This window comes from Lissotriton vulgaris (assembly GCF_964263255.1).
Source record: "Lissotriton vulgaris chromosome 9 unlocalized genomic scaffold, aLisVul1.2 SUPER_9_unloc_2, whole genome shotgun sequence".
NCBI lineage: Eukaryota > Metazoa > Chordata > Amphibia > Caudata > Salamandridae > Lissotriton > Lissotriton vulgaris.
In genome coordinates, this window is record NW_028240617.1 from 1,248,384 (window position 1) to 1,264,996 (window position 16,613).

At 56.7% G+C, this 16,613-nt stretch overlaps 1 protein-coding gene across 6 annotated transcripts in view; it reads right to left on the reverse strand.

Annotated features, from left to right (window-relative positions):
* Positions 1–12,350, reverse strand: part of LOC147672943 (FYVE, RhoGEF and PH domain-containing protein 5-like) — a 488,188-nt gene extending 475,838 nt beyond the window's left edge. For all 6 annotated transcript variants that reach the window (XR_015303474.1, XM_086947902.1, XM_086947904.1 and 3 more), the window contains exon 1: positions 12,247–12,350. Coding sequence is in view for 5 of the 6 variants with exons in the window: in XM_086947902.1 (XP_086804028.1) it covers positions 12,247–12,256 (10 nt within the window). In the remaining variant the exon portion in view is untranslated. The remainder of the gene's footprint in view (positions 1–12,246) is intronic.
* Positions 12,351–16,613: the final 4,263 nt, after the last annotated feature.

Sequence of the window (16,613 nt, forward strand, 5' to 3'; positions counted from 1 at the left end):
CTTCTGTTGTTTCACTGCCCCTTAGCTCACTGCCCCTTAGTTGACAGTCCTAAGCGCACCGCGAACAGCTCTTTGCGCACTGCCCTCAGCTCACTCCTGTTGTTTCACTGCCCCTTAGCTCACTGCCCCTTAGTTGACAGTCCTAAGCGCACCGCGAACAGCTCTTAGCGCACTGCCCTCAGCTCACTCCTGTTGTTTCACTGCCCCTTAGCTCACTGCCCCTTAGTTGACAGTCCAAAGCGCATTGCGAACAGCTCTTAGCGCACTGCCCTCAGCTCACTCCTGTTGTTTTACTGCCCCTTAGCTCACTGCCCCTTAGTTGACAGTCCTAACCGCACCGCGAACAGCTCTTAGCGCACTGCCCTCAGCTCACTCTCGTTGTTTCACTGCCCCTTAGCTCACTGCCCCTTAGTTGACAGTCCTAAGCGCACCGCGAACAGCTCTTAGCGCACTGCCCTCAGCTCACTCCTGTTGTTTCACTGCCCCTTAGTTGACAGTCCTAATCGCACCGCAAACAGCTCTTAGCGCACTGCCCTCAGCTCACTCCTGTTGTTTCACTGCCCCTTAGCTCACTGCCCCTTAGTTGACAGTCCTAAGCGCACCACGAACAGCTCTTAGCGCACTGCCCTCAGCTCACTCCTGTTGTTTCACTGCCCCTTAGTTGACAGTCCTAACCGCACCGCGAACAGCTCTTAGCGCACTGCCCTCAGCTCACTCCCATTGTTTCACTGCCCCTTATCTCACTGCCCCTTAGCCTACAGTCCTAAGTTCACCGCCAACAGCTCTTAGCGCACTGCCCTCAGCTCACTCCTGTTGTTTTACTGCCCCTTAGCTCACTGCCCCTTAGTTGACAGTCCTTAACTCACCACGGACAGCTCTTAGCGCACTGCCCTCAGCTCACTCCTGTTGGTTCACTGCCCCGTAGCTCACTGCCCCTTAGTTGACAGTCCTAAGCGCACCGCGAACAGCTCTTAGCGCACTGCCCTCAGCTCACCCCTGTTGTTTTACTGCCCCTTAGCTCACTGCCCCTTAGTTGACAGTCCTAAGTGCACCGCAAACAGCTCTTAGCGCACTGCCCTCAGCTCACTCCTGTTGTTCTACTGCCCCTTAGCTCACTGCCCCTTAGTTGACAGTCCTAAGCGCACTGCGAACAGCTCTTAGCGCACTGCCCTCAGCTCACTCCTGTTGTTCTACTGCCCCTTAGCTCACTGCCCCTTAGTTGACAGTCCTAAGCGCACCGCGAACAGCTCTTAGCGCACTGCCCTCAGATCACTCCAGTTATTTCACTGCCCCTTAGCTCACTGCCCCTTAGTTGACAGTCCTAAACTCACCACGAGAGCTCTTAGCGCACTGCCCTCAGCTCACTCCTGTTGTTTCACTGCCCCTTAGCTCACTGCCCCTTAGTTGACAGTCCTAAGCGCACCGCGAACAGCTCTTAGCGCACTGCCCTCAGCTCACTCCTGTTGTTTCACTGCCCCTTAGTTGACAGTCCTAACCGCACCGCAAACAGCTCTTAGCGCACTGCCCTCAGCTCACTCCTGTTGTTTCACTGCCCCTTAGCTCACTGCCCCTTAGTTGACAGTCCTAAGCGCACCGCGAACAGCTCTTAGCGCACTGCCCTCAGCTCACTCCTGTTGTTTCATTGCCCCTAGCTCACTGCCCCTTAGTTGACAGTCCTAAGCGCACCGCGAACAGCTCTTAGCGCACTGCCCTCAGCTCACTCCTGTTGTTTCACTGCCCCTTAGCTCACTGCCCCTTAGTTGACAGTCCTAACCGCACCGCGAACAGCTCTTAGCGCACTGCCCTCAGCTCACTCCCGTTGTTTCACTGCCCCTTAGCTCACTGCCCCTTAGCTGACCGTCCTAAGTGCACCGCGAACAGCTCTTAGCGTACTGCCCTTAGCTCACTCCTGTTGTTTTACTCCCCCTTAGCTCACTGCCCCTTAGTTGACAGCCCTAAACGCACCACGACAGCTCTTAGCGCACTGCCCTCAGCTCCCTCCTGTTGTTTCACTGCCCCTTAGCTCTTTGCCCCTTAGTTGACAGTCCTAAGCGCACCGCGAACAACTCTTAGCGCACTGTCCTCAGCTCACTCCTGTTGTTTCACTGCCCCTTAGCTCACTGCCCCTTAGTTGACAGTCCTTAACTCACCACGGACAGCTCTTAGCACACTGCCCTGTTGGACAGGCCACATGACGGACCGCTCTCCCCCGGCTCGACCAGGCCCGAGCCCAGTCACGCAAGCACCACACACCACCATGGCACGCCCTGCGTCCCCTCAGGGACCCCTGCCCTCGAACATGATAACCTCGTGGGTCCGATCCACTGCCGGCCCATGCACCCAGCCCGGGCCGCCATCTTGGACACCTCGCCACGAGGCCGCCTGGCCCCCGATCGACCTCAACCCTGGGCCTAGCCCAGCCTCAGACAATCCGGCACCACCCTCCACCCAGGAGGTGAGCGGGCTACTTGGCAAGTCAATGGGAGAAAGAGGTGCCGATGGCTCTCCCCCCGCCCAGTGCCGCTCGCCCATCGCCTCCCCGGGCGCTGGCTCCACCCCCCTGCTGGGTGTCTGGACTCCCTCATCCCGGACCTCCCGACCTCCAAGTGCGAGGGTCCGGACATCAAAGCACGCCAGCCCTATAACTGGGGCAGCTCCAGAGCAGGAAGTCAGTTGTATCTTGGAGTCGAGAGACGTAAGAGGAACTCATCCTGGTCGGACTACTGGCGCTGCCGTAGCTCTGTCCTGTGCACCATCGTCCTGCCTGTTGGCGCTGCCACAGCCGTCGTAACCTTCATCCTTCACCGTCGTCCGGATCTGCTGGCGAGGCCGCGGACCGTTGTAACCGTCATCTTCATCGGGACCTGCTTGGCTTCTCCACGGCCCGTCGACCATCCTTCTTCCATCTCGGGACCTGCTTGGCTCCTCCACGGCCCGATCAGCAACCACGCCGAGCTCGAGGATTGAGAGCTATTTAACTCATTGGTAACTAAGACTGTCCCGCTACCCTTTTTCCTCAAAGAGATCAGAACCGAGGGGACCCCTGAGTCCAGACCTCCTTGTATCATAGCAACGTAACCTAAGAATTGCATATAAAGTCTCGTTAACCTTCAATCTTGTGTGGTGTCCGTCTGTGGGGGGGAAGTTACTTATCTGTACAGTCGTTGGAGACGGCTCTCCCTGGAGACCTCTCCCCGTAATCTCGGCCGACCCTCCCGGTCCGTCTAACATTGGTGGCCAGCGGCGCGATCCGAATCACCGCATAACGTACAGAGAGTAGCTCACCCCACAACGAACAACAATGTCGACTAAAGAGAGCGGATCAACTGAGAAGTTCCAAATGGAAAAACTAGAGGAATACAGCCATCGTGAACTAAAGCAGTTCTGCATCGAACTAGGTATCGCTACCACCGGACTAAGTACCAAGGACGATTTTAAGCATGCCTTAGAATCTTGGGCAGAGACCGGGGATGTCGAAGCCCCTGAGCAAAGCACCGCGAAAAATACCAACACGGCCCCTGAGGGGCAAAGAACCAGTCTCTCGCAAGACGAGATCCAAGAAAGAGAAAAAGCCCGACTACACGAACTCGAAATGGCCCGACTCAAGATGGACATAGAACTCAAATTGGCCGAGCAAAAAATAAACTTAGAGCACCTTCGCCTCCGAGAAGAAAGAGAGGAGAAACAGAGGCAAAGGGAGCTCGAGGAAAAAAGACTAACGTACGAGCACGAACGGAACCTAGCCGAGATCAACCTGCGCAAACAGAATAAAGAGTTAGGGGTGCCCGACAGACCGTCCACCCCAGGGACCGCGGAGAAAAAAGTGCACATCCCCAAGGATGTGGTCCGAGAATATTTTCGAGAAGACGACATCCAGCAATGGTTTAAGGCCTATGAAATCGCGATGACTGCGCACCGGATCGATAGAGCCGACTGGGGAGCCGGCCTATGGGGCAAATTCCTCAATGAGGGCCGCGATACTCTGTTACAGCTCCCAGACCACCAGATGACCTCCTACGACCATATGAAAGCGGCCCTCCTCACCCGCTATGGCCTCACGCCCGAGATGTACCGTCAGAGGTTCCGAGACTGCACACGCATTCCAGGTACAACTTGGGTGGACTATGTAACGTACTTTAGCCGAGCCTTCGAAGGCTGGATCAGAGGGAACAACGTCACGACCTACGAGCAGCTGTTCAATCTGATGGTATGGGAGCATCTGTCCAACAATTGCTTCATTGAACTACGCCAACACCTCCTCGACAGCAAGTTAACCGATCCCCGGCAGCTCGCAGCCGAAGCTGACCGGTGGGAGATCACCAGAGTGGGCCGGAATGGGTCCTACGAGCAGAACAGGAACAACAATGGTCACTACCGACCCAGAGGAGGAGGAGGGGGCCAAGGACGAGGAAGAGACAATACTCCGGCCGCCCCCGCTACCAGCACCACCCCCCCGGCCAACCGGGGCAGCACCCCGGCGCGACCGGGATACAGAGCCAATGTTACATGTCACCGATGCCAACGAGTCGGCCACTATGCAAACGACCCAAGCTGCCCGCAGTATCAGAGTCCAAGACCCCGCCAGGTGGCCGCCGCGGCACTAGGGGAAGAACAGATCTCCGAGGAACAAGAAACAGGCGAGCAAGAGTATCAAGAGTGGGAGCCAGCCGCCATGACTCTCGCGTGCTTAGGGGGAAGAGACATGGTCCCGCGGGTCCCCCTACCCGCTAACACCCAGAAGTACAGCCAATGGGTGAGCATCAATGGACAACGGGCCGAAGCCCTTCGAGACACCGGGGCCAGTGTGACAGCCGTCCGCTGTCATCTGGTGACCCCAGAACAATATCTACCGAACGTTCTCTGCCCTGTGCGATCAGCCGACAACTCGGAAAGTCTGTGTCGAATGGCCTGCGTCCCCTTTGAGTGGGGAGGGGTCTCCGGCATGTTGAAGGTAACGGTCCGAGACGACGCCCCCGTGGAATGCCTCCTCGGAAATGACCTGGAAAGCTCCCCGTGGGCAGCCGTGGAGCGAAAAGAACACTTGGGGATGTTGGGCGTCCCAGACTGGGCGTGCGTCACCACCCGGTCCATGGCCGCCCGTGCCAACCATCACCCGGAAGAACCAGAATGGCCGGCGCCACCGCCTCCGGTCGCCCCCGCCGAGACCCCCGACCATGGCATCCCCCTCGAACTTGCTCAACCTTCCGACCTCGCTAATCTTGATCAGTGGGCTCAAGAAGGGGGACCCACACAAGAACAATTTCGTCAGGAACAGAAGACCTGTCCCTCCCTTGAGGGACTCCGACAACAAGCGCTCGCCCAAAGCGCCGGGGATACCTCCGGAACTCATTGGGTCTACTGGGACAATGATCTATTGTACAGCGAGCAACGAATCGCCGAGCTGGGGGCCAACCGAGTACTAGTGGTGCCCCTCCGCTTTAGAGACTTCCTGCTAAACCTGGCCCACGATGTCCCCCTGGCAGGGCACCTGGGACAGGATAAAACCTACAGCCGCCTAGTGACCCACTTCTTCTGGCCCAAAATGAGAAACGATGTGCACCAGCATTGCCGATCTTGCCCCACGTGCCAAGCCAGTGGGAAGAGCGGCCGCAAATTAAAGGCTCCCCTGCAACCCTTTCCAGTAGTCACGACCCCATTTGAGAGGGTCGGGATAGACATTGGGGGACCCCTGGACCCGCGTACAAGACAAGGCCATCGCTTCATCCTGGTACTAGTGGACCACGCCACCCGCTACCCTGAGGCTATTCCTCTCCGGACCGTGACAGCCCCAGTGGTCGGCCGGGCCCTGATGGGGATCTTCTCCCGTGTGGGGTTCCCCCGAGAAGTCGTCAGTGACAGAGGCACGAACTTTATTTCTAAATATATGAAGTCCCTCTGGCAACAGTGTGGGGTCACCTACCGCTTCACGACCCCCTATCACCCCCAAGGAAACGGACTTGTTGAGCGGTTCAATCGCACGCTAAAAGGGATGATCGGGGGATTGGAAGAGCCCCTCCGTCGCCAGTGGGACGTGCTGCTGCCGTGCCTCCTCTTCGCCTACCGGGAGGTCCCACAGAAGTCCCTAGGCTTCAGCCCCTTCGAGCTGCTCTATGGGCACCCAGTACGGGGGCCACTCAGCCTGATCAAAGAAGGCTGGGAGATGCCTCCAGCCAAGAGTCCTCCAGATGTCTTCCGGTACCTCCTCACCCTCCGCAACCAGTCCCGGCGGTTCAGAGACCTAGCAAAAGCCAACCTAGAGGCCAGTCAAGAGGACATGAAGAAATGGTATGACCAGAACGCCTCATCCATTGAATTCGAGCCGGGGCAACAGGTCTGGGTAATGTCCCCCACAGAACCGTGCGCTCTCCAAGACAAATGGACGGGACCCTTCAAGGTAATCGAGCGCAAGGGTCCTGCCACCTATCTGATCGATATGGAGTCCGCCCGGAATCCGCTCCGAGTCCTCCACACCAACAGACTGAAACCCCACTTTGCACGAACAGAACTCAGCCTCTTGATGGCCACAGACAATGGGGTTGAAGACGACTCCGAGCCTCTCCCTGACCTCTTGCGGACCCAGGAGCAAGACGGCTCCGTGGATGGGGTCCGACTCTCGGAGACCCTCACCAGAAAACAACGGCAAGAGTGCCAAGCCCTCCTATCACGGTTCGCCAGTCTGTTCTCCCTCACCCCAGGTGTCACTTCCTGGTGTGTGCACGATGTGGACACCGGAGACAGCCCTCCTATCCGCCACCGGGCCTACCGCGTACCTGATCGGGTACGGGCCTGCATCCAGGCGGAAGTAGCTAAGATGCTCACGCTCGGGGTCATCGAGCCCTCAGACAGTCCATGGGCCAGCCCGGTCGTACTGGTCCCCAAAGCAGCCGCCCCCGGAACCACACCAGAACTCCGGTTCTGTGTCGACTACCGGGGCCTGAATGAAGTCACCAGAACGGACGCACACCCCATCCCCCGGGCAGATGAACTGGTCGACCGAATGGGCGCTGCCCGCTACCTCAGCATCTTCGACCTGACGGCAGGTTATTGGCAGATCGGCCTCACCCCCCGAGCACAAGAACGCTCTGCCTTCTCCACCCCCGATGGCCACTATCACTTTACGGTCATGCCCTTCGGCATGAAGAATGCCCCAGCGACGTTCCAACGGCTCGTCAATCAGGTCCTGGCGGGGCTCGAAGAGTTCAGCGCCGCCTACCTGGACGACATCGCTGTGTACAGCCACCATTGGACCGAGCACCTCCACCACCTCCAAGCAGTGCTGCAAGCCCTTCAGCGAGCTGGCCTCACGATCAAGGCCAGCAAATGCCAAATTGGACAAGGGTCGGTGACCTACCTCGGACACCAGGTGGGAAGCGGCCTAGTGGCCCCCCTACAGCTGAAAATTGCCGCCATCCAGAACTGGCAACCCCCTATCACTCAAACTGAGGTGCGAGCCTTCCTGGGCCTCACGGGCTACTACCGAAGGTTCGTGAAAGACTATGGTACCATCGTGGGGCCTCTCACCGAACTCACGTCAAAAAATCAGCCCAAGAAGGTGAACTGGACCCCAGAGTGTCAAGCGGCATTCGAACAGTTAAAGGCCGCCATGTGTTCCGCTCCTGTGCTCCAGGCCCCAGACTACAGCCGGGAGTTCGTCGTCCAGACGGACGCCTCCGACCAGGGCATTGGGGCGGTCCTGTCCCAAGTGAACACCGAAGGCCTCGATCAACCGGTGGCCTTCATCAGCCGGAGACTCCTACCCCGGGAACAACGCTGGAGCACCATAGAGAGGGAAGCCTTCGCTGTGGTATGGGCCCTCAAGAAGCTCCGGCCCTACCTTTTTGGCACCCACTTTCGGGTGCAGACTGACCACCGACCCCTGCAGTGGTTGATGCATATGCGGGGGGAAAACCCAAAATTGCTACGCTGGTCCACCTCCTTACAAGGTATGGACTTCACAGTCGAACACCGGCCTGGGTCCGACCACGCCAACGCCGATGGCCTGTCCCGGTTTTTCCGCCTCGACGAAGAGAGTCCCCAAGAGGATGGGTAACTCTCCCCGCCTTCAGCTGGGGGGGACGCATGTTGGACAGGCCACATGACGGGCCGCTCTCCCCCGGCTCGACCAGGCCCGAGCCCAGTCACGCAAGCACCACACACCACCATGGCACGCCCTGCGTCCCCTCAGGGACCCCTGCCCTCGAACATGATAACCTCGTGGGTCCGATCCACTGCCGGCCCATGCACCCAGCCCGGGCCGCCATCTTGGACACCTCGCCACGAGGCCGCCTGGCCCCCGATCGACCTCAACCCTGGGCCTAGCCCAGCCTCAGACAATCCGGCACCACCCTCCACCCAGGAGGTGAGCGGGCTACTTGGCAAGTCAATGGGAGAAAGAGGTGCCGATGGCTCTCCCCCCGCCCAGTGCCGCTCGCCCATCGCCTCCCCGGGCGCTGGCTCCACCCCCCTGCTGGGTGTCTGGACTCCCTCATCCCGGACCTCCCGACCTCCAAGTGCGAGGGTCCGGACATCAAAGCACGCCAGCCCTATAACTGGGGCAGCTCCAGAGCAGGAAGTCAGTTGTATCTTGGAGTCGAGAGACGTAAGAGGAACTCATCCTGGTCGGACTACTGGCGCTGCCGTAGCTCTGTCCTGTGCACCATCGTCCTGCCTGTTGGCGCTGCCACAGCCGTCGTAACCTTCATCCTTCACCGTCGTCCGGATCTGCTGGCGAGGCCGCGGACCGTTGTAACCGTCATCTTCATCGGGACCTGCTTGGCTTCTCCACGGCCCGTCGACCATCCTTCTTCCATCTCGGGACCTGCTTGGCTCCTCCACGGCCCGATCAGCAACCACGCCGAGCTCGAGGATTGAGAGCTATTTAACTCATTGGTAACTAAGACTGTCCCGCTACCCTTTTTCCTCAAAGAGATCAGAACCGAGGGGACCCCTGAGTCCAGACCTCCTTGTATCATAGCAACGTAACCTAAGAATTGCATATAAAGTCTCGTTAACCTTCAATCTTGTGTGGTGTCCGTCTGTGGGGGGGAAGTTACTTATCTGTACAGTCGTTGGAGACGGCTCTCCCTGGAGACCTCTCCCCGTAATCTCGGCCGACCCTCCCGGTCCGTCTAACATGCCCTCAGCTCACTCCTGTTGTTTCACTGCCCCTTAGTTGACAGTCCTAAGCGCACCGCGAACAGCTCCTAGCGCACTACCCTCAGCTCACTCCTGTTGTTTCACTGCCCCTTTGCTCACTGCCCCTTAGCTGCCAGCCCTAACTGCACCACGAACAGCTCTTAGCGCACTGACCTCAGCGCACCCCTGTTGTTTCACTGCCCCTTTGCTCACTGCCCCTTAGCTGACAGCCCTAACTGCACCACGAACAGCTCCTAGCGCACTGCCCTTAGCTCACTCCTGTTGTTTCACTGCCTCTTAGCTCACTGCCCCATAGTTGACAGTCCTAAGCGCACCGCGAACAGCTCTTAGCGCACTGACCTCAGCGCACCCCTGTTGTTTCACTGCCCCTTTGCTCACTGCCCCATAGTTGACAGTCCTAAGTGCACCGCGAACAGCTCTTAGCGCACTGCCCTCAGCTCACTCCTGTTGTTTCACTGCCCCTTAGCTCACTGCCCCATAGCTGACAGCCCTAACTGCACCACGAACAGCTCCTAGCGCACTGCCCTTAGCTCACTCCTGTTGTTTCACTGCCCCTTTGCTCACTGCCCCTTAGCTGCCAGCCCTAACTGCACCACGAACAGCTCTTAGCGCACTGACCTCAGCGCACCCCTGTTGTTTCACTGCCCCTTTGCTCACTGCCCCTTAGCTGACAGCCCTAACTGCACCACGATCAGCTCCTAGCGCACTGCCCTTAGCTCACTCCTGTTGTTTCACTGCCTCTTAGCTCACTGCCCCATAGTTGACAGTCCTAAGCGCACCGCGAACAGCTCTTAGCGCACTGCCCTCAGCTCACTTCTGGTGTTTCACTGCCCCTTATCTCACTGCCCCATAGTTGACAGTCCTACGCGCACCTCGAACAGCTCTTAGCGCACTGCCCTCAGCTCACTTCTGGTGTTTCACTGCCCCTTATCTCGCTGCCCCATAGTTGACAGTCCTAAGCGCACCGCGAACAGCTCTTAGCGCATTGCCTTCAGCGCACCCCTGTTGTTTCACTGCCCCTTAGCTCACTGCCCCTTAGTTGACAGTCCTAAACTCACCACGACAGCTCTTAGCGCACTGCCCTCAGCGCACCCCTGTTGTTTCACTGCCCTTAGCGCCGAGTTCCCTGCCCTTATCTCTCTTGTTGCAGCTCGTCCACTCTTTAACTGCCTCTCTGTCCTTGGGCAGAAGAGGTGCTGGAAACGGGAGTCACGCACTTCCTAAATACGTCCGCACACAATACTTCCTGCCAGAGTTTTGCTTCTCCTGCGAATCCCAGCGCCCCTGTCCTGCTCTGTGCAGAGACATGGAGAGCCTAGAACATGTGTCAGTCTATCTGTCTGCAACACAGACTCACAGCTCACAAGGTGCCACCCGTGCTAGGCAGACACTCGCCCACTCACGCCTCCATTTTCTTGAATGGCGTTCTCCCCACTGGCCCCGCACCCTGCAATGACTTTGTAGCGCTGCGAAATGCCGGTAAGCAAGGCTTCCAGGCGGCGTTCTCAGTTCAAAACAAATAAACGGCCGGGACGGCTATTTTCCTAAATAAAGCGCTTATCATCGGGGCAGGATGTCTTAATGCCCTCCCGATTACGGCACCTATGGAAGGAAAAGCTGAGAGCGGAAGGGTGATTTGTCCAGGAGCACACAACTGCGGAAATGTCAGTTCTTCTAACTAGCCACAGTGATATGGTTTGCCAGACATCGTCGAAAAGAGCCAAACCATTAAATTTGGAACTGTTACCAAAGTCAACCAATAAATTAATCAATCCATCCATCCATTATCCGTCCGTCCACCCACCCAATTCATCCACCCACCCATTCATCCATCCATTGTCTGTCCATTCACCCATCCACCCATCCACTCTGCCATTTATTCTTCCATCCATCCACTCTGCCATCCATCAACCCACCCATCCATCCACCCACCCACCATCCATTCATCCATCCACTCATCCATCCATCCAACCCACCCATCCATCCACCCATCCATCCATCCATTGTCTGTCCATTCACCCATCCACTCTGCCATTCATTCTTCCATCCATCCACTCTGCCAAACATCCACCCACCATCCATTCATCCATCCACCCATCCATCAAACCCACCCATCCATCCACCCATCCATCCATCCATTGTATGTCCGTTCACCCATCCATCCACTCTGCCATCCATCCACCCACCCCTCCATCCACCCACCATCCATTCATCCATCCACCCATCCATCCACCCACCTACCCATCCATCCATCCATCCATCCACCCATCCACCCATCCATCCATTGTCTGTCCGTTCACCCATCCACTCTGCCATTCATTCTTCCATCCATCCACTCTGCCATCCATCCACCCACACATACACCCATCCATCCATCCATTGTCTGCCCGTCCGACCATCCATCTGTCTATCCACATCCATCCATCCACCCAAACATCCATTGTTTGCCCGTCCGTCCATCCATCCCCTGGTAGACTTTTACCATCCTGTTTGTTCTAATCTGTATGCAGTCGAGCTAACTTGTATGAAGGTCAATAAACAAATTGGATCTGATAGCATAATAATTATTCTATAAAATGTCGGCAAGCATATTGTAAGCTTTCTTCAAAAAACGCCTGAGTTTGACCCCAAACCATGATTCAGTCCTTATCAGATTCGAGTGAAGCCCAGAGCACGGGCAATAAACTGAGCCGGTGGCAGCTCTCCCGGTCCCACACTCTGTCACTCACATCCACGCCTGGCACCGCCCCGCCTTGACGCCTTCTCATCTCACGAATTGAGAATCCAACCTCTGTTCCTAAAGAATCCGGCCTTTGGGGTAGCTCAGTGAGGTAATGTGCCTGCGGCGAAGTACATGGCGGACTGCAGACCACTCTTACAAGCAACAACACCAGAGGACTCAACTTTTATCGCCCTACCTGTGTTAAAAGGAGTGCCGCTGAGTAGGAATTGCAATTACCATCGTTATTCCCATTCTCTCCCCCCCCCAAGCTACTTTAATCAGATTTTTGTTTTATTTTTCACACCCAGTAAGTCAGCCCAGCCCTCCCTGCCCCTGATTCCATCTTCCTTTTGCATTTTTGCACCTACCTGTGCTCATCTTCTGACGTCACCCAAAATTGTGCAGAATCCTCCCTTGTTCAGACCATAGTCCTGAGGAAGGCTCGCGCACCTCGAGGTCTCCCAAACTTAAAATAATTTCACAACAAGCGCAAAAAGAAAAGAAATTGTCCAGGTGTCTCCCTTCTAGGCGCTGGCGATGCTCCACGGAAGGCGCTATAGACAGGGTCTGTGGTATTTTCAGTGCCTATTTCAGTGAGAGTGTTACACACCCTGAGTCTCTGCTTCAACGAGGGCGTGACAGGGAGGGGGTCCTTGTCACCCAAGTCTCAGCCGGGGACCGGTCGTGGGAGACGGACCCTCGCCTCCCCAGCCTTCGATCTAAGGAAGGCGAGATACAGAGGAGATACACCTTCCTCCGCCCTTACTCCACCCAGGGCGGCTTAGAGAGGCACTGGAGTCCCCGCAGTGCTTGTTCCGAGGAGGGCGGTGCAGCGAGGGACTCAGTCTTGGCTCCAGTCAGGGTGTTGTAGAGAGGGACTTCAGTCTCAGAGGAGGGCGGTGTGGCGAGGGACTGCTCCCCCCTCAGTCCTAGCTCCAGTCAGGGTGTTATAAAGAGGGACTTCAGTCTCCGAGGAGGGCGGTGTAGCGAGGGACTGCTCCCCCCTTAGTCCTAGCTCCAGTCAAGGTGCTCCAAAGAGGGACTTCAGTCTCCGAGGAGGGCGGTATAGCGAGGGACTGCTCCCCCTCAGTCCTATCTCCAGTCAGGGTGTTATAAAGAGGGACTTCTGTCTCCGAGGAGGGCGGTGTAGCGAGGGACTGCTCCCCCCTTAGTCCTAGCTCCAGTCAGGGTGTTATAAAGAGGGACTTCAGTCTCCGAGGAGGGCGGTGTAGCGAGGGACTGCTCCCCCCTTAGTCCTAGCTCCAGTCAAGGTGCTCCAAAGAGGGACTTCAGTCTCCGAGGAGGGCGGTATAGCGAGGGACTGCTCCCCCTCAGTCCTAGCTCCAGTCAGGGTGTTATAAAGAGGGACTTCAGTCTCCGAGGAGGGCGGTGTAGCGAGTGACTGCTCCCCCCTTAGTCCTAGCTCCAGTCAAGGTGCTCCAAAGAGGGACTTTAGTCTCAAAGTAGGGCGGTATAGCGAGGCACTGCTGCCCCTGAGTTCTACCTCCAGGCGGAATGTCACAGAGGGTGTCTTTCCTCCCCGGGTCGAGGTCAAAAGAGGGCGCTATAGCGAGGCACGGTAGTTCCCTCAGTCCTACATCCAGACGTAGTGTTACAGAGGGGTTCTTTCCTCCCCAGGTCCAAGGTGGGCGGATTAGCGAGGCGCTGCTGCCCCTGAGTTCAGCCTCCAGTCGGAGCGCTATAAAGAGGGGCTCCGCCTCCCGGCCCCCGCCTCCAGGCTCAGGGATGCTCTCCGGCTCGTTCCGACGGGCTGTGTGACCCTGAGCACGGGCTGCTCCCAACTGAGCGCCGCGGCGGAGCCCAGCTGCTGAAACAAGCACTTCCTTCCCCCGTGCGTGCGTGTTTTCCTCCTGCCCTTAAAGCGAAGAAGCGCTATTGAGCACGGCGCGGGAGGCAGCGGGCATTCATCAGGAGCGGGGACTGAGCACCATGCGCTGTGCTCAGCTCACATGGGACCCCGAAGAGGGGAGGCAAAGGGAGTCTGTTGTGGGAGGTGAATGAAATCATGGCTGTGGATGTCTTAAATGTGTGAGCACAGACCTCAGAAACATTGATTGCCAGGAAAGCATCCCTTCCAGCCGCGTCTTCCGCCGGAGACAAATAATATATCTACTCTCAGCACCATCCGAGTGACAGAGGTGTTTGTGGCGCTATACAAATATGTCATCCATCCATCCATCCATCCCTCCATCCCTCCCTCCCTCCCTCCCTCCCTCCCTCCATCCATCCATCCATCCATCCAACCATCCAACCAACCATCTATCAATTTCACCCACCCACCCACCTACCCATCCATCCATCCATCCATCCAAAATCCCACCCACCCATCCATCTTCCTTCCATCCATCCATCCATCCATCCATCCATCCATCCATCCATCCATCCACCCACCCACCCATCCATCCATCCATCCTTCCAATCCCACTCACCCATCCATCGGGCATAAAGACCCATTTAAAATTATGAACAACCAAAGATACCTCGTTTTACACCAAGGTTCTGAAAGGTCACTTACCCTAAAAATGTTTCCAAAAATGGTCAACTGGTCCTTTTTATGTCACAATTTCCACATGCCTTTGCTGACAAATATTAACCATGCCGATATGTCTGACTTCAAAGTAGTAATGCATGGAAATGTAACTTTTTTACAATGGGACAGCAGCAAAGGGCTACGAAGGGTGTCTGAACCTGTGCACGATGCCTGCATCATCTCAGTGCAAGCAGGTGTTTGCGCTACAGCACGAAATACACTCAGGACTAGCTGGGCGACGTGCAATGACGTCAGCAGATGAATGCTGTCACCAGTGTCTCAAATACATGTCTAATGGAGACCCTGAAGGATGACTGGCTGGGTTGGCCGTGCTAGGATTTGACACGTCCACCTGCAGATACACGAATGCACGATTCACTGAGCCATCAGACTGGCATGAACAGAGAAGTACCACCGACCAAGGAGGGCTGCGGAGTGCTTGCCTGCCATGCGTCAGCCTTGCCACCAGATACAGAGAAGATGCCCAGTAAAAGACTGAAGGACCCTATGCAGTATGGGTTCAGAAGTGGGCACAGCACTGAGACGGCCATTATCAAGGCAACAGAGGAGATCAGAGATACTCTGGACCAGGGATGCAAAGCTGCCCTCATCCTACTCATCCTATCAGCATCATTTGACACGGTCCATCATGAGCTGCTGATAGGCCGACTACATAACATAGGAATTAGAGGAGCGGCCCTTGCCCTCCTAAAATCTTTTCTGCCTGATCGAAAACAGTCCATATCATTAAACGAATACACCTCCGATCCCTTCTCTCTTCTTTGGGGATTGAGGCATGGCTCTTCATTGAGGCCAACACTGTTCAACGTTTATGTGACTAATCTGGCCAAGACGTGCCTAAGGCAAGCCCGTCAATGCCCGTCCGCAACAAGCACCAGGATCCCTGGTTCTCCTGGACCCCACCGCTACGACTCAGCCACCCTCCGCGCGCTCAACCCCGGAGGCCACTCCCAATGCATAAGATCCTCACCTAACACGACCCATGGCAGTTCTCGTGTAGACACTGTGGAAGATCCTTCACCGTCGACAAGGTGGCAGCAGCCGCCGAAGGGCAGCCTACTGCACGATCCACTGAAACCCTGACATGCATCCTTCTCAATGTGCGCTCCCTGCACCGACATGCCATAGAGATCTGGGACCTGACCAACACCCTCTCGCTCGATGTCGCCTTCTTCATGTAAATCTGGGCCAACTCCTCCTCCGGGCCGACATCGCCATCGACATCCCCGACGGCTACAAGATCCAGAGAAAGGACCGCCCACACCACCCCGGAGGAGGAGGACTCACCATCACACCCAAGACCCCCCTCGGACTCTCCTCATCCAGCACGAGCGACCCCCACTCCAACACGGAACACCTCCATTTCCAGATCCAGACCAGCCCCAGGACCACACTACGTGACACCCTCATCTACAGACTGCCAGGACCCCGCACCCAGCCCGCAACCACCATCGCTGAGCTCGCCGCACCCCACGCCATCACCTCCATGGACTACGTTCTGCTCAGGGACCTGAACTTCCACCTCGAAAACAGCCACAACCCCGACTCCACCAGAATCCTCGAGAACCTCGCCAACCTAGGACTGAAGCAGCTCATCAGCACTCCCACCCACAGAGCAGGTCACACCCTCGACCCAATCTTTGTGGGAGGATCAAACATCTGCTTCAGCCACACCACCCAGCCCCCTGGACGGACCACTATTGCGTCCATTTCACATTCAACACCACCACCGCGCCCGCCCCGCGCCCGCCGCAACAGAACTGGAGTAAGGTCACAGAGGAACACCGGAACTCCGCCCTCCTCCAAGACCCCCCGAACACCACAACCAACACCAACTCCGCAGCCAGGGAATTTCACCACTGAGTCTCCTGCTGCGTCAACATGCTGGCACCTCTCCGCCGCACTTCCAAACAATGCCCGCGGAAGGCCTCCTGCCTCACCAAAGAACTCCAAGAAGGCAGGCGCTCCTGCAGAGGCTTGGAGAAAACCTAGCAGAACCAGAAGACCACGGAAGTATGGAACAATCACAAGAGCACCCTGAAGGACTACCACCAGCGTAAAAGGGACACCAAACAAACCTTCATTAGAGACAAAGTCAAGAACAACGCATCCAACATCAAGGGACTGTTCAACGCCATTCAGCAGTTCACTAAACCCACGGAC